Raw genomic sequence first — 17,704 nt, 5'->3', positions numbered from 1 at the left:
CCCAGGTGAGCTCTGCACAACACCTGGTGCTTCCATGTTCCTTGGAGGCAGCTGTGCTGCTCCATATTGCTGCCATTCCATATGAGCTCTGCACAGATCAGCCACACGAGTTCTGTGTGTAGGGAAAGCAACACCTGGTGCTGTGCTCTGGGAGCAGCTGGGACCCTGAGGGCACCCCAAAACACCCAAGTGTTGGTGCTAAAGTGAGCAGGGGGAAGAGGAGTGTGTGTGTGACAGCACCTTTTTTACACACACACTCCTCCCGCACCCAACACAGGTATGAGGTGAGAGGGGAGGTTTGAGCTTCACTCACAGAAGTGCAGAAGTCACAGCAAGTTCAACCAAGGGCCTCTTTAATGGGTTGGTAGAACACAGCGTGTGCAGGTCAGTTTGCTCACACAGGTGTCATTTCCTGCATTCTTCAGCCTTCTCTGGATTTGCCCATTCTGTGCCCTCAGACCCCATGGCTGCTGCCATGAGACAGCAGGGCCAGGCCTTGCCAGAACAGCTGCTTTTAGCAGAACACAGAAGTCAGGTGTGGCCCCCAGCCACAGAACCAGCACAGCACAGGGACACGGGGCCTCTGGGCATAGGACAGGCTCCTCCAGCAGGGCAGAACTGATTCAGTTACTTGGAAAAGTTCCTGCTGCTGCCATGAGCCCCTGGGTCAGCACAGGCAGCCCTCCCTGTGCCCCAGCATGCTGGGGTTTGTCCCAGAGTTCCATCTTCCAGCCCAGCTGCCCCACGACTGCCAAAGCAGAGCTGGGGCATCACCCAGCTATGACCCACCATGCCCACTGGGGTCAGCGCAGCGGGTTCTGGGAAAGGGGTGTGGGCAAAATCCTGTGCTGTGGTGGGAAGGCTCCCCAGCACCTGCCTGGGAGCAGCCAGGGCAGGAGTGCTACTCTTCAGCCAGCGGCGGGGGCGTCAGGTGCAGCTGGAAGTTCTCATTCTGGAAGACGCTGCTGGTGGCCGGGTCCCCGTGGGAAACACTGAGCAGCCCGTGCTTGTCACCGCCACCGTGGCCACCGCGCGCCAGCTCCGTCAGGAGAGCCAGCTGCAAGGAAAACCCCCTGGTCACCCTGGGAATGCTCCTGCAGGGTACACAGAGCCCAGGGCGTCACTGTGTCCCTGCTGCAGCGAGAGAAGCCTTGACCCAGGTAAAGCCAAGGGCATGGATGGCATGGAGGGACCCTACGGAGCTCCGTGCAGGTCACCAGTCCTCAAGTGAACAACTCTCCAGGGGTCTTTAGGTTGATTTGAAATCACATAATTGAAAAACAAACTCAGAAAGAACTGAAAGTGCCAACAACCACAGCCAAAACAGGCAGGAGGCACAAGGAAAATGCCAGGGACAGAGGGAGCTGCGCTCTCCTTGGGACAGCAGGGGCATAGGGGGAAGGAGTTTTCTGAGCCACTGCAGGAGCTACAGTGTCTAGAGGGGAGCTTAGTTACAAATCCACAAAGGATCACCCCATGGACACCTGTCAGGCCCAGCCACAAAGCCAGAGTCATTCCCAAGGTTTCCCTGCCAGTGGCTTCCCCAGCATGGCTGCCTTTGCAGTGTGCCACAGCCAAGTGCCAGCTCTAGCCCAAACCCCAGAGAAAAGGCAGAGCCCTCGCTTGCCAGTGCCAGTGTCTGGCTTGGCCACATGAAAAATGCCCATCACCAGTTTGAAAGCAGAAGGAAAACCAGGGGTACATACTCGGGAGGTGCCTCGGTTGAGTCGGCAGAGCTGGTCAAAAGCTTGGATTTGCTGAGGATCCAACACAGACTCTGAGCTCATCTGAGAAAGAGTAAGAAAGTTACAGAAATCATGCAAAGCAGGCTGCCAAGTTCCTACACACAGAAATTAATTCCTGGGCCAGGAGCAGTCACTCCACAACCTGTTTGAGAGGTCTTTTTAGCCATCTTTGCCTTGGCATGAAGCCACTATGTGCACCCAGGACTGGGGGGAAAAAAATTAGTCCTGTTCTTGCCCAAAGGACAGTTACACCCCTGCATCCACAGTGAGTTATTGCTGGGCTTTGTCCCTGATGGCAGACTGGGATACCTCTGAGGAAGGAAAAAAGGCATGGGAAAACTCCCTCACAGCTTCCCCCAGCCCTTGCCCGTGTCCCAGCCTGACCCCACAGCACAGGAACGCTGGAGGGACGTGACCCCGTGACTCTGCAGTGACTGCCAACAACTACTGCCATCCTATAATGGCATCATGAGCCCCGTCTCCTGTCCTCTAGTGGGGTGTTACAGACAGAGCTGGGAAATGAGGGGTGGGAAGGGGAGGCAAGGTGAGTCATACGGCAGTGGCAGCCACGTCCCTGCCCAGCTGGGGGGTACAAGGCCAAGTGTCCCCCAGCAGTGAGGGGCAGCTGCAGGTGAGGGCAGAGAGGGCCCAGAGCTGCACAGAGGGTGGCACACACTCAGACTGCTGTAAATGGCACCATTTATATGTCCCAGGGAGAGATGACAAAGCATCACAGATTCTTGTAGGTTTGTTCCATTTATCACACCACAATGTTTCTATTTTGAACGTTTCTGCTCATATTGCAAAGCAAAAGCATCATCAAGAAGCCCCAACAGGAGCCAGGAGAACAGCCTCCCTCATGAGCAGCAGGCTGGCATCTGTTGTCTCTGGGGATCTATTTTGAAGGGAACATTCAAATATCTTCTCCAAAATACATCTCCCAGGGGCTACTAACCAAAAATGCTACAATCCTGCCAGTGGGTACTGACTGAAGCTGCATTGATTTTAAGCTCTTGGGCAGTGGGAGATGCACTGAGCCCCCCATGGGTTTCCTGAAGCCTGGATAGTTCTGAGACCATCCCAAACCCACACACGCCTTGCCTCTGATCATTAGTCTGGGAAGAGAGGAATGTCCTGAGTGCAGATCACTTATGCTGGAAACATTTTCCAAGCTCTCTCCTCCTCCTCCAGGATATTCTTTGTAGTGTAAATAACTATTTGCCAGTCAGGGAGCCAGATGCCCCCATTCCCTGCACACCTGGCATAGGCTTTGAGCCTGGGACAGGGAGGGTCAGGGACTCACAGCCAGCAGGTTGTACCAGTGCTTCCCAGGGACACATAGGTCATCCTCACTTGGAAAACACAAAAAGCAAGGAAAACCTGCCCTCCACAGTTGCTGTGGCCACAAGCATTCAAGGACAAGGAAAATGCAATACAATTGGCCTCTCCTCTCCTGCTCTCTCCCTACCACACGTACGTAACTATCAATCAGGCTGTTCCCAGGCTGATGAGCTGAAATATTGCAGGCAATTCTTTCTGTTGTCATGGAAACAACTGCTGTCAGGCCTTTTCCTTTTTAAGCGTGTCACTAAAGGCATGTTTCCCTTCAGGAGCCACGGGAGGCTCCCAGGGTCCAGCAGCAGCACTCAGGTGTCAGTGGAAGGCGCTGGGCTCACCCCACAGCACAGCCTCTGTCTCCAGGGCTGGCCACCTCTGAGATGGGCACCCCCAACCCATTTCCAGCCACATCCCCACACCCCTCAGCAAGGCCTCAGACAAGACACAGAACCCCAGAGAGGCAGTTCATCTCCTGAGGATCTCAGCCAGGAGGAAGGGAAAAGGTTTTTTTCATTTCCCAGCTCTCCTCGATCCCACCACTAATGCTAATCTCTATTGCATGTGTTTCTTGCACATATTCCACCCCCTCTGCTAGTCACCACACAGCCCTCCCAAGCTTGCAATTATCTTTAATTTAACAGCTACAAATTCCATCATCAGCCAGTGCTTAAGCAAAGCAGATCCCAACATTTCAGCAGAGGCACTGTCCATAGTCACGTCAAGAGACCCAACCCAGAGATGCCCTCAGCCATTCCTTCCACACAAGATATTGCTGCACCAGTGAGAGCTTCAGAGCACCCCGCTGCCCCAGGGGCACAGAGAGATGCAGCAGAAGTCCTAGAGAAGGTTTTGGAATTCCACAGAATAAAGGCAACTCTCCCACCTTCCCATTTACAGAGCTGAGCCCACAGGCAATGGACACCAAGGCCACCCTTGGCCTTCCTCCCCTTCTTCACCATGGCTCATCAGCCTTATAAACACGTACCCAAATTCAGGGCTTTAATGAAAAGCCAGCCAATTAATGTTAAACAAAGTAAATTTGCCTCTCTTCTGCCAGATAAGGCCCTGCTGTTTTTAAGGTACTCCCAGGAACCCAGAATGACCAACCAAAGAGAGAGCAAGGCAGCCTGTGACCAAAGTCACTGCAATAACAGTGACATTACAGAGCTGTTAAGGGACTTCAGGAAAACCTCAGGATGCCTCTCTGAGAACAGCAGTGTGCTTCTGCTGTGCTCTGCAGAGCCCCTGCCCAGGGACACTCTGGGACAGACTCCCAGCCCACGGCTCACAGGGAACAGCCTGGAGGGTGCTGGGCACCTGCCCTGGGACAGCCCCAGAGCCTGCAGAACCTCACCTGTGTTGGCACACAGGGGCCAGTGCTGGCAGCACACTGGTGAGCCCTGCCTGCTCCCTGCCACAGGCAGCCAAGAGCCCCAGGTGCCCAGGGCAGAGCAGGCTCCCCAGCACAGGCAGGCTGGCACACAGCCCTGGCTCTCCCTCCTCAGCAGCACCAGGGGAAGGCAGATGTCTTTTGTTTCCAGCTGAACTTGAGGAGCAAACCTCCCACTCAGGGCCTGGGAGTGCACAGGTCTGTTTGTGCTCTGATAGTCACTGCTGCAGCCACGTGAGACTGCAGTGACAGGAGAGGAGGGCACTGTGTGTGTCAGACAGGGAGCACACAGGCACATCCCTGTGCTCCCACTATGCCCTGGGCAGCTGCTGCTGCCTACACCAGGTGCTGCTGGGATCTTCCCTTGGACTCCTACTGATGCCTTCAGCCAAGGAGCAATAACACTGCTGAGTTAATTAGAGAAACACACCCCCACACGTCCTCCCTGGACACCACGGCCCAGCACACAGGGTGCTCATTTCTCCTCCAGCAGGCTCTGAGGGAAACCTGGCAGCACATGGATTAAATGTGAAAGGTGCACCCAACAGGCCTGTGCTTGGGCTGAGCTCAGCACCTGCACCTGAGAATTCAGAGGCTCCATGCAGAGAATGTTTTCTAGACTTGAGCCAAGGCTGTTGAACAGATCCCACAGGGCCAAGCACAAAAGGCTGAGGAGGTGCAGTGTTCTCTCAGGGACAGGACTTGGGAGAGAAAGGGAAGGTAATCACACCATGTCCCGAGTTGGAGGGACCCACGAGGATCATTGAATCCAGCCCCTGGCCCTGCACAGACACCCCAACAATCCACCCCATGCCTGAGAGTGTCGTCTGAATGCTCCTGGAGCTCTGGCAGCCTTGAGGCCATGCCCATTCCCTGGAGAGCATGGGCAGTGCCCAGCACCCTCTGGGGAAGAACCTTTTCCATAATATCCAGCCTAACCCCACCCTGACAAAGCTCCAGCCATTCCCTCAAGTCCTATGTAAAAGACACACAAAAGAGGGAAGAAATCCTATTTGGAGTAAGGGTTAGTGACCTCTCCTGCCAGAGGCTAATTGGCCATGTGACCCCAAACCTCACAGAAAACCCATGGGAACACCTCTGCCTCCTGTCCCCTGGCACTGCTGTGTGTCTGGGAGGTTCAGAACATGCCCAGCTCTGCCCCATGAGCTCAGCTGCAGCTGCCCAAGTCACACACAGAGCACACAACACTGCTCTCCTTGTGCCACAGGCTGCCAGGGTTCCATGGGAACTGCAGCTTCCCCCTGCTGGGATTTACCAGACACTGATGTTCCCCTGATTTCCTGAAAGGCACTGTCCAGAACAGCTCCTGCACCCTGGGCTACAGCCAGCACCACTGGCACTCTCCTACCCTCCCATCATGGGACTACAAACAGCCAAAGCCTTGGCTTGTCTTTATTTCTCTCCCCTCCTTCAGAGGAGCATCAGTCAGGAGTCAGCTGCACCTTCAGCTGGTTATTTCTCAGCCTGGGACCACAGGGGGGGACAGCCATCCCCCCTGCAGCAGCAGCAGGAGCCAGCCCAGCTCCAGGAGCAGCTCCCCTGGGACATGTCCCTGCTCCCAGCCCCTCTGTGGAGGCACAGTGACCTCCTGCCCTGCCCTGGTGCTGTGCTGGATCCTGATGGGCACACCCTGGGCTGTGGAATCACTGCCAACAGGGACTGCTGCAGTTTGTGGGAACATCCACAGGTTGCTGCAGCCCAGCAGCTGCCACTGCATTTCAATGAGTCTGTTCTACACACCCTCCCAGACTGCAATGTTTTATTAAAATGGAGGAAATTTACATCAGACTGTAGGAATATTTCCTTAGAAATTGAGATGTAAAGTCAAGCCAAGATTCCCCACTGCAATTTTGCCATCTTTGCTCTTAACCAGGCCATGACCCCTCCCCAGGTAATCCTGGTCTCACTGCTCCTGGCTCCAGGATCAGCTGTCCCAGCCCCCTGTCAGTGTCTCACAGACCCCACAGTGCCAGACTTTGGATTGTAGGCAGTGCAAGGACCATTCTGCCAGGCTGCAGACTGCTCTGAAGGAAGGCCAGGGGACACAATTACAATTCATTCTGATATTTCTCAAAAAATTCCCACAAAACAACAAAACTCACCCAACTCCTCTAGCATGAGAAGCTCAAAAAACCAGTAAATTTTGATTTAAAAGCTGTTACAGGATAATTTTGGTTTTCAAATCAGTCCTTTTCAATTTGTATTGTTTGCATTTTTACCTTTGGTGCCAGTCCTCCTCATGAAGACACCTGCACTCAGAATAGATCACTTTTGTTTCCATTACCAGCAATCAGATGTTCTGTGTCTCCAGCTCCTTCCTCACACATTTCCTGTGCACTGCTGAAGTGAAGGAATCCACCTCCAAAGCCAAGGGACTGGATATCTGCTCAGTTAATTTGTACATGGGAACATTCTCCACAGAGGAGAGAATGCCCATTCCTGTAACTGTGTAAAACACTAATTATCTCTATGGTGATACTGGGGGGATCACATCTGGATATTTTCAAAGTCACAAACCCCTTGGAAGTGTTTTGTATTGCTGGAGACAAGTTAATAACTGATGGTCACTGTTACCCTGAAAACAGTGACACTGGCTCTGCCTCCTGATGGATGGAGGTCAGGTAACATCTGTCAAGCTCTAAAGTAAGTTTTGGTGAAAAAGCCCATCCTAAACCTTCACTATTGCCCAACAGAAAGCACGTGGTGCAGAGGGACCTTTAAGGTCACATGAGGGATGTGGTATCAGCCCCCCACACGTGGGAATTGTCCCAGAGGCTCCAGAAGGCTGTCATAGGGAGGGACATGGGAAAACTGCAGGACAGAGCCCAAAGGTAGAGCCTGACAAACTGGATTAACTATGGATCAAGTCCATTGTCCGTCCTGGCGTGACTTGACAGGATTAAACTCCTGAATAAAACATATCTGCCATCTGGACAGCTCCAACAGCAGCACGCTCAGAACTCCTCGGACACAGAACAAGCAGAGCAGGCAGCTCAGGGGCTCATGGCAGGGCTTATGGCCCAGGAGCCAAGACTCTTCCTCTCCCTGATCCCTACTGCATAAGCTGGCAGAACAAATGGAGAACTTGTGCTCATCGAAACGAGGCAAATGAGTTTTGGGAATCAGTGGCTGAGACACCCAGAGCCTTTCCTGCAGGTATTCGGGCAGTGGCCCAGCTGCTGAGCCCTCCTCCCCCACAAACACCACAACAAACATACAGCTCGAAAAACAAGCTCCCATTTCTTTTAACTCTCATTCAGGGGATGCTCCAAGGCAGGGAGAGCAGGACAGATGATGGCCCAGCCCCAGAGGATTACCCTTGGGAAGGCAGTGAGGATCAGGGGTAACAGAAAGCACAAACTCTTGGTAGTAGAACCAGAGGAAAGAAAATCCCCTGTGCCCTTCTTTCTGCTCCCCTTGGCTGGGGCAGAGCATGCCCTCATCCCAGCCAGGTTCCACTTAAATCCACACTGCCAGTGATCCCATAATGGGTCAGTGCTGGCTGGTGGCATCTCTCCACCTCCCCAGTGTCAGGGACTGGCCCCAGCACCACACACAGAGCACAGGGGCAGAGGCAGCCCTGTCTGCTGGGCTGTCGTTCCACATCCACATCTCAGCCACACTGCACGATTCAAGCTGACAGCCTTTGCCTGGGCAGGGCAGAATTAGTGCTGTGAAATGCACTCCAGATGCTCAGTGGCATTTCTCAGCATGACTCTATTCCTAATTCAAGGCTTCCTAAGAAAATAAATACCTCAGCTGAAGATCACCACATTAGATTTTGCCAAGAGAGGAACTAAACTTTCAGAGTCTTCAAAGGGGCCACAGGGAAACACCCTCCCCACAGATCTCTGTGCAGAAGGGCCTGGGAGCCCCAGACCTGACTCTCAGGAGGGCAGGGCTGGAAACACAATGCTGTTAGCAGGACTCACTCAGGATTTCCTGCTCACAAACACCAGCTGTGGAGCCAGAGCAGCTTGTCCAAGCCAGAGCTCTGGGTCTGACCGGGGCCAGCAGAGTGAAGGGAGGGCACAGAGAAGCCCCATGTCCCCCAGTGGGCATTCCCAGCACTGCCCCAGCACAGAAACTACTCTGTAACTCAGCCCATGCCAGGTCAGAGGAATCCTTACCTCCCAGGGTTAACTAATGCTGCTGAGCAGTGATTGTTCAGCAAACAACTTTCCTGCAGGAGCTGGAGATTCTCCAGTCTATTGCCAAGTCCAAATATACTCAGCTTTTTTAAGATGTGAATGCACAACAGTTTGATCACATGTGAGTACAACAGTTAAATATTGTAATTTGGGTATGTGAGGAACATCCCAGACTTGGAGAGGATCTGGGACACAGGGAGGAGGAGCTGGGGGCTGAGCAGTGCTGGGGCTCTGCTGAACCCTGCCCAAGCTCTGCTGGGCTGGGCTGTGTGTGGAGCAGGAAGCCATGACTTCCCTGCCAAGAGCACGAGACAGCAGCAGGGAAGCAGCAGCAGCAGGGCACCATCCTGCACTGGGATGGACACTTTCCAGCTAGCACGTCATGAGCCATGCTGTCAGTCTGCTTCCCCATCCAGTCTCTCCACACCTCCCTTCAGGCCCTGAGTCCCAGCCAGCCCTTCTCCTTCATCAGTTAAATAAAAGGAAGCATCTTCTCCTTACCCCAGTCTCTGCCATGGCGTGTGGAGCATTTCCCCTCCTTTCTCTACAGAGTCAGTCAGACTGATGTCAAAGGGGAGCCACAGGGGCTCCCTGACTGACTGCCCAAGAGAAAGCCAGGGATAACCCAATTACAAAGCACTGGAATCAAGTGTCAGGCACTCAAATGCTGAATGCAGTTTTAGTAGTTAATTCTGCTTTCAGTTTTTAAACTACACCCCAGGCTGTCACCCCCATTTCCTCTCACTCCTTTGGGGCAGGAGTGCAGAGGGTGAGACATGGGGCTGCTGAACTCTGCCAGCCTTAGATGCAGTGCCCAATCCCACTGAGGCAGGACAGGACAGGACACACACACTGCTCAGCCTGGTTGGACCACACTCCACTTCCAAGCTCCTGGGAAAGCTTGGCTGCTGTCACCAAATCAAAGACTAACACAGCCTGACTGCAGAGACTGCCTGGTGCTCCACACAGGCCTGCAAGGTTCCCTTTCCCCAATCTCCCCAAGCAGGAAGCCTCTCCTGTGAGTGCAGCAGCTGACAGCAGCTGATTCAGGCCCTTAGCCAGTTTTTGATCAGGATGGGTTTGGCAGGAATTGAAATCATCTGCGCCAACAAAACCAAAGTACTACTACAAAAACATACTCCAAGATTGAATTATTTTGGTTCCAGGAGTGAAAACGCTGCTCTGTGCACATCCATACAGTGAGAAATACACAAAGTACCCCGAGGCACTTGGGAACAAACCCTCAGCCAGGGGCCACTGGAACGTGGAGCAGCAGAGCTCAGCTGCACACGTGCAACATCCCTAAAGAGAACCCAACAAACCAGCTGCCATGGGGCTCACCACCCACAGCACCAGCCAGGAAAAAGGCAGCTCCATGCATGTTTGAGGCTGTTCTTCAGTTTGAATTAGGGATGATGAAACTTTCAGTGCACAAACACTGACAATAAATACAAATTAATTCTCTGTTCTCTCACCCAAATCCAGCTGCATCAATCTTGGTTATACTCAAGCTTCTTAAAACATTGTGCAAGCACTTAGTGAGTCAAATCAATCCCAGACCTTTTATCCAGAGCCAGATTATCTGCTAGGAAGGTGGAACAGAGGCTCCACAATCCAGCTACAAGGAATGTGCCTGCTTTCAATCTATGATTTATATAAAACACACCTAAAAATAATTGGACAGGAATTGTCCACACAACCAGCTGCAAGCATCCAGCTGGCCCCAACACCAGCTCCTAGACCTTCTGGATGAACAAATTTCCTTGACTTCCAGAGTTGCACCCCCATCAAAACAACCTGGCATTCAGAAAAGTGACCAATTAGCTGCTGAGAGTGTTTGACAGGTACTGATCAGAGTCTTGTCTGGAAGCACAGACAGACAGAGAACAAAGTGATGATGACAGTTTACCTAACAAGGAACCACCTCACAAAACTTACCTGTGCCAGGGATGCTGCAGTCCCTTTCTTCAGCTCTGAGAAGTTCTCACTCAGCTTCCCTCCCTTGTTGCTGGAGTTGCACTTGTAGCACATCCACCTCATGAGGCCCTTGGTGACCACCCCACACTCCTTGCTCAGCAGGCACAGCGAGTGGTACAAGTGGCCACAGCTGGGAAGAGAGCAGGTCAGGGCTGGGAGCAGGGCAGCACCTCCTGAGCCCTGCACAGGGAGGGCAAGGGGCTGCCCAGTGGGCAAAGGCTGCATCTGGGAATCAGCAGTGTATCCTCACCCTCCTGCTGATTTCAGACTCGGAGTCAACACTGGCTGCCCATTTGCTGATGCAGCTACTGTGACACCCAGGTAACAATGATTTCACCTTATTTTACAGACAGGACATGGGGATGCCAGGGCTGTGGCAGGTCCAAGATGTACAAATACACAAATGAGCCCAGGATGGTGCAGTGCCCAAAGCACACTGCTGGGAGAGGGGACAGAAAAGTGACAGCCAGCTCCTGGGACTGGGAGGCCATTCCTCCCAGGCAGGCAGAGCTGGCTGCATGCAAAGCAGCCTCTGATGGGTGTGATTAGCCAGCCTCTCACAGTGCCAGGCAGCAGGGAGATGTGCTCCCAGTAATACAGATCATGACAACCAGGAGAATTTGTTTCCCCTTTTAAAACTATTAACAGGATCACAGGTGCAACCCCACCCCTCAACTTTACCTGAAAACAATGATTTCATCAGCAGTTTCTTGCCTCCTTTTGTACTGCTGGAGACAGATGCAGCAGTAATCCTGCTTTGGGGTAAGGCCTCTGGTGACAGAGGCTCTCAGGTTACACAGGGACCAGTGCAGATCGTGGTTTAGAAGGCTCGTGGTTGTCTCCAGAAGGGTCTGTGTGGAAGACAACACAGAGCAGGTCAGTCTGTCACCTCCAGACTGCACAAACTCCCTGCCAGGCAGTTCTTCAGAACAAGCCGCTTAGCAGCTCACTAAGAGCATGAACAACCCAATAAAATCACTTCTCCTATGCTTTCCATCCCCTGACCTCAAAACACTTATCCTTTCATCACACGTTAATGGAGCAATTCCTCTGCACTCTCAAACAGACAAGTCCTGTATTGACTTTTGCCCAAGAGCATTAACAGAGGCATGGCAGGCTCATTTTGTCATCTTCCACATCAAACCTCCTTTTTTTTCCCTTCTATCTGACAAGCTACTGCTTATATCCCCATTTTGGGAGAAATGTGCTAATAAAAATCAAAGCTCAAATGCACTATGGCAATTAAAGTCTTTAAAAACCCCCCTGAACTGCTCATCTGCTTGTCCTTCCCAATGGATGCTCATTTTCAAAGAGCCCAAAGAACCACCCTGAGTTTCCAGCACCAAGTTTCTCTCAGGCACAGGGGCTCTGCTCCCTGATTCATCCCTGCCCCACAGCAGCAGCACAGGATCCCACCTGGGCACACAGCCTGTCCCAGAGCTGCCAGGCAGGTTCTTCTGCAAGAACCCAAACCCAGATGAAGGCTCCTGGTGTCCAGCCTCCACAGCAAAGCTATTTCCCACTGTGTTTCTGCACTGGCTGCTGGTGCCTGGGGGCCTGCCCTGAGCAGAGCTGGGATGGCTCTGCCCATGAGAAGGGAAAAGGGCTTGGAGGAACACTGTGCATCCTGCTTAGGGGAAAGGAGTCCCAGAAAGGTGCTCAAGTGTGGAGACTGTGTGAGATTTGGGACTGGGCTGAGAAAAGCAGGACTGAGATTTAGAGGAAATCTTACCAGGACACAAAGGAAGTGCAACATTATCATTTGAAAGTATAAAAACAGCCTAATTTACAAGCCTGTTATTTAAAACTGCATAGCAAGACAAAACATATCAGCTTTGTGCCTTTGAATCCCTAACTGCAGGATGAGCTGGAGAAAAAGCAGATGTTTATCCTTCTGGTACATTTAACACAGAACTGAGCTGCAGAGGTGTTCACCATGTACCTGTCAGTCCCTTCACTTGCAATCTGTGAGCAAACCAAACTCCTTCCCCATCCCCCAACCACACAGAAATCTCTCATTGACTTTGCCCTGCAGATAGAAATGACAAATAACAGAGAGAGCAGCAGGTCACGCAGCTAAAATGAGGCTGCATGCAGTGGTGGACAGAACAGAAACACAGGCAACTTACTTGTTCATAGTTAAAAGTGTCCAGCATTCCCAGGACAAGCCCCTGAATTTCTCCAAGTTTCCCTTTTCCATAAACTGGATCCTGTATGAAGAAATGCAAAGCTGCAGTTGAATCACAGGATATAACCATTTTGATTTTTTTTAGGTCTTTTTTCCCCTCTGGATTGGAACTGCAAATGGAAGCTATGACTACAGAGTTAAATATTCTGCACATGCACAGGGACAGCAGAACAATCCCACACACTGATGGGAAAAATCAGTAATTAGCAGAACTCAGTAGATAACAACATCACTGTAAATTAGTGTGCCTGGGTCAAAACTGCAAACTCCATTCAGGAGCTGCAGGAGCTGACTGGAGAGTGCATTTGAGGAGTACTGAAGGGAACAGCATGGCCAGGCAGCTCCCAGCCCCCATGCCCCATGCTCCTGCCCAGCCAGGGGTGCCTCACACCCAGCCTCATCCCAGCCCCCGATGTGCAGGCTGGAAGGGCACACCCAGTCACTGCTGAGCCCAGCTGGCAGAGGAACAGGGCCCTGGGGCTCTCCTGGAGCTGCAGGGCTGATTTCCACACACCCTGAACAGCTCCATTGCCCTGTCCCAGCAGCACAAGCACAGGGCTCTGGTACAGGGGCTCAGCCTGTGCATCTCCCCCTTGCTCCAGCCCAAACAGCCCTGCACACCCACCCTGGCACCCCTGAAGCACTGCTCTGTGCAGCAAGTGACAGAAGTGTCTGCTGGAAGGGGCAGGACTGGCAAAAACAGAACAGCAAGATGTGGAAAGGAAACCAACCCAGAGTAGAAAAATGGTGGGGACAGAATGGAAACAGGAACAGAAGTGGGATAAACAAGCTCTGGATAAGATGGATGAGAGAAGGAGTAGGAGCAAGGCTGATTCCATGCTGGGACTGGGCAAGAAGGATTGAGAGTGACAAAGCCAGCTGCCACAGACAACTAAAGCAGCATGGAAGCTACACTGCAAGACACCCTGAGGGGTGCAAGACAGAAGAGCAAGCAAGTCAAGGAACTCTTGAACAAGAGCCCTCATGGGCAGTGTGACAGGCAGAAACAGCAATGTTCAAACCTAAATAAAAGCAGCCCTCAGTAACAGCACTGAGTGAAAACCAGTTTGGAGCATGGGGAGGAAGCATGAAGAGCACAGGCTCCTTTCCTGCTGGGTGAACAGCACAGCACAGGAAGTGCACTGCACTGCAGGGATTAGGGAGGCAATGGCATTTCCAGAGAGCAGGAATGTGACCCAGAGCACAGAGCAGGCAGGCAGCCAGCAGCTCCTCTTCTAAAGCCCTCAAGTACACAGCCAACAGGTCACTCACAAACTGTCCCAACCCCACAATTTCCACACAGCACCTCAAACTTCCCAAGCTACAAGTGGAGATTTTCAAAGCCATTGGCTTCCTGTCTGGACACAGAGCAGAAGAAGAGATGTGAAGAGGGAAGAATAAAGACACACCTGCAGCTTTGCAGAGGGAGAACACAAGTCTGAGGGCTTTCAGTTGCTGTCTTTTCCTCAAGTCATGCTTGATGATCTTTAAAAATAACAGCAGCTGGGAAGAAAATGGACTTTCTTCTTTCCAGAGGAGGCCCATGGTCTGGCCAAGCCTCACCCTGAGCCTGGCAGCCCAGTGCCAGCAGTGAGTCCCTGGCCATTCCCTGCTGGAGCTCCTGCCTGCCTCCAACATCACACCCACAGCCCCCAGGTCACTTCTCCAGACAATTATAATGCTGCTCAACTGCAGCTTCAGACCCCACAGAACTTCCAGACACAAAAGCCTCATGGGATCAGTTGGTTTTATGGAGGAATATCTTTCATGAATTCCACCTTACAAAACTGGTCTCGGGTTGGGATTCAGGCATGCTCCAGCCATGGCTGTGCCATCCCATGCAGAGGGACAGGCACTGCACCAACCAGGAACACATCCCAGCAGCCTGCATGGCATCAGCACAAGGAGCCAGAGCCAAACTGCCTGCCCTGGGTGCCACCAACAAACAGATGGGAAGGGCTGGCAGGGATCCACACCCAGCCCAGAGGTGCTCATGCAGCCCTTCCAGCCACCTCTGGCTCTTCCATTTCCCATTTCTTCCTGGGTCCAGGAAACAGCACTTGCTTTGCTAGCAGTGCTAATAAATGCACTCTGCAAACACACTCACTTCAGCTTCTCCCCTCTGCAAGGGCCAGAGCAACCACTCCACACACAGCTAATCCCAGTGCTGGTCTCCCAAACCAGGAAGAAAAAACAGCCAAAGCCCTAAGCAGGAGTGGAAAAAATATAATGAGAAGCTTTCTGAATCTTTCTGCCTCCACTCTGGAACAGCTTTTAGAGCATCATTTCCTCCCCTCTTTGGGGTCCCTACTGGTAGCTTTTACATTTCTGGCCTCGCCAGGTCTCCATTTTGTAGGAGACATCCGCTGCATCTGCTTACAAAACATTCATGAAGGATTACAGCTTTGTAAGGGAATTAACACTCAACCTCTCAGCCCTCTTCAGAGAGCACTCACATCCTTAATAACATGGAGTTTTTCTTAATGCTCAAGAGGATTCCTCTGGTATCTCTCCTAATGCTGTTGGTTCAGTTAATAAGTCAGTCTCCAACACCATAAAGGATGAGCAGCAGCAAATCCATCAATTGTTATTTCACATGACTTCAGTCAGATAGCACTGAGCCCAGGTGCTGGGACAGGCAGGTGCCAGGACCCTGTGTCCTCTCTGGGAAGCTGCAGGTCTGGCCCCAGGGGCACCTTTGGCCAAAGACTTTGGTTGCAAAGTTAACATTTGCATAAGGTATAATCTGTAAGCAGTTAAGCCCAGAAGAGGAAGAAAAACAGTCTGCTAAAATTGGAATACTCTAATTCCTTTCAGAGGAGGCAAGATAATCTACCTCAGTTTACTGATGTTATCCACCTCCCAACAAAACCCCCAGTGAATTCCTGGGCAGCTGTGCCACCTCCCAGCCTGCAGCTCCAGCACCTGGATGCCCTATCACAAACCTTGAGCTCTGCTGAAACAGCATCTGAGGGCCCTGTCAGAGAAGCACCACCTGTAATTCTGCATTTCACCAAAATATTTGGAGGGCTTGGGAAAGGCTGTATGCACTGCAGGGCCCAGAAAGGCTGGTGTCAGTATTTCCTTGTGGTCACAGTCAAGGTGGCACATCAATAACACATTTAAGTGCCCTGCACAGCGCTCAGAGCCAAGACAGAAGGGTTTGCCACCAGGGTTTAGCATTTTGCATGGCTTCAAAGAGCAACTACACAGCTCTGAAAAAGGAACACAAGGCTAACAAGACAGGGATCTTCCTGTCTGGGAAAGCACCAGCTGTGCCTGCCATGTTGTGATTCTTCCCTGCAGGACACTTAAATGGCATTCCCAGATAACCCAAGGAAGCAGATGACTGGAAGGCAATAACTCCAGTGCTCTCTGCTGCCTAGCTCCAAGGGAGTTTTGTTCCTGACCCCCAGCAGGGCCAGGGTTCAGGATTCCTGAACATTTGAGCTGAGCACTCATGACAAGGCCACGGAGTAAGAGCTGCTCATCACCATCCCAACACCAGCTTCCCAGCTGGACTCAAAGCAATGTTCTCCCCAGGGCCAAGCTGTGCATCCAAATAAACTCCACAGAACCCTCCCACAGGCACCCTCTGCAAGCCCTTAAGCAAGAGTTTAACAAAACACAGCCACAAACCCCAGGCAACAGTGAGCTGAGCAGGGCAGTGGCAGGAACCCAGGAATAAGAGCTGGTGTAAGGCAGAGTGAAGGGAAATGGGGGGGTTAAGGACAGGAGCACAGGGTTCAATGGAGGGTTTGTCTTGTAACAAAGGACACTGTCCCCACAGGAGGTGCAAGCTCTGAAGCAGACTGGTGAGACTCAGCACAGGCAAGCTCTCAGAAGAGCCCCTCTCCTAATGAGGAGGATAAGAAGCTGGGAGAGGCTTAAGTGAGCCTCAGAGGTGAAACCAGCCAGCATTTTGTGAAGGACACAGCTGAGCTGTTGGCATCTGTCAGAGGATCCCCAAGATGCAGCGAGGGGCTCACACTGCCTCTGCTGCACACAAACAATCCAGGTCACATCACTCCACACACCTCAGGGGTTGGCAAATGCATGGGTGTAAGTGAAATTGAGTGAAATCTATAGAAGAGTAAGTGTTAAGAGGCAAAGTCAACTTAGAGATCCTTTATATCAACATCACCTCCCCCTCCCTAAGGATCTTTTCTTGATCTTTATGATGTTATTTTTCCTACACCTGTTTTTCAGCTACCAGGTACCAATTACTGCCCCATTTTATGAACTTCTGATACTAATGCTCTTTACCTGGAATTCAGTCCTTTTCTCTGCATTTTAAGAAGTCATCATTTTTTGCTCTAGTTGCTCAAAAAATCTGCCTTTCCAAATCTCTCTTTAGTCAGACTGGATTTGTCAGGCTGTCCAGGAAGGTGGAATGAGCAGGAGCAGCTCCTCCCTGCCTCCCAACCCAGTGGCCAGAGCTGCACATGCTGCTCTCAGTGGTGTCTGACCCATTTCTGGCCTCAGTAAAGCTCCTCACCTGATGAAGCATCCCTCAGCCTCCCCAGCACAGCCATCACACCGACCACTTCCCTCTACAACAGACAAAACATTTCCCTCCCCTGCTGCCTCCAGGACATCAGTGCCAGCCCCTGCAGGAAGGATTTTCTATTGCTGCTAGAAGAGTCCATCAGAACAGAAACAGAATGAAATATGTGAAGATTGTTGATGGCAATCTCTCTTCATCCCAAAGGAGAACAGGATCTTCCTCCACACTGTCACACCTCCCAGCTGTGTTATCAGTGTGGTCACTCCCACCCCATCCTGGAGTCCTCAGCACAGCCAGGGAAGCCTCCCTTCCCTGGCAGCCTCCCCTTCACTCACAGCTTCTCCATCCTTCCCTGCCTACATTAAACATCAAACAAGGCCCAACAGG

At 51.9% G+C, this 17,704-nt stretch overlaps 1 protein-coding gene across 4 annotated transcripts in view; it reads right to left on the bottom strand.

The window, feature by feature from the left end:
• Positions 1 to 336: 336 nt before the first annotated feature.
• The window catches only part of VPS8 (VPS8 subunit of CORVET complex), a 74,044-nt gene continuing 56,676 nt past the window's right edge, over positions 337 to 17,704 (bottom strand). For all 4 annotated transcript variants that reach the window (XM_039696947.1, XM_039696945.1, XM_039696946.1 and 1 more), the window contains 5 exons: positions 12,752 to 12,832; positions 11,304 to 11,473; positions 10,584 to 10,752; positions 1,707 to 1,787; positions 337 to 1,057 (listed from right to left, as the gene is read on the bottom strand). In XM_039696947.1, coding sequence (XP_039552881.1) covers positions 902 to 1,057; positions 1,707 to 1,787; positions 10,584 to 10,752; positions 11,304 to 11,473; positions 12,752 to 12,832 — 657 coding nt within the window. In that variant the 3' untranslated portion in view covers positions 337 to 901. The remainder of the gene's footprint in view (positions 1,058 to 1,706; positions 1,788 to 10,583; positions 10,753 to 11,303; positions 11,474 to 12,751; positions 12,833 to 17,704) is intronic.

The sequence above is a fragment of the Passer montanus genome, unplaced genomic scaffold, assembly GCF_014805655.1.
Source record: "Passer montanus isolate IOZ18808 unplaced genomic scaffold, ASM1480565v1 scaffold115, whole genome shotgun sequence".
Taxonomy (NCBI): Eukaryota; Metazoa; Chordata; class Aves; order Passeriformes; family Passeridae; genus Passer; species Passer montanus.
Note: the sequence above shows the minus strand (reverse complement) of the source record. Positions and strands in the feature narration are given on the sequence as shown.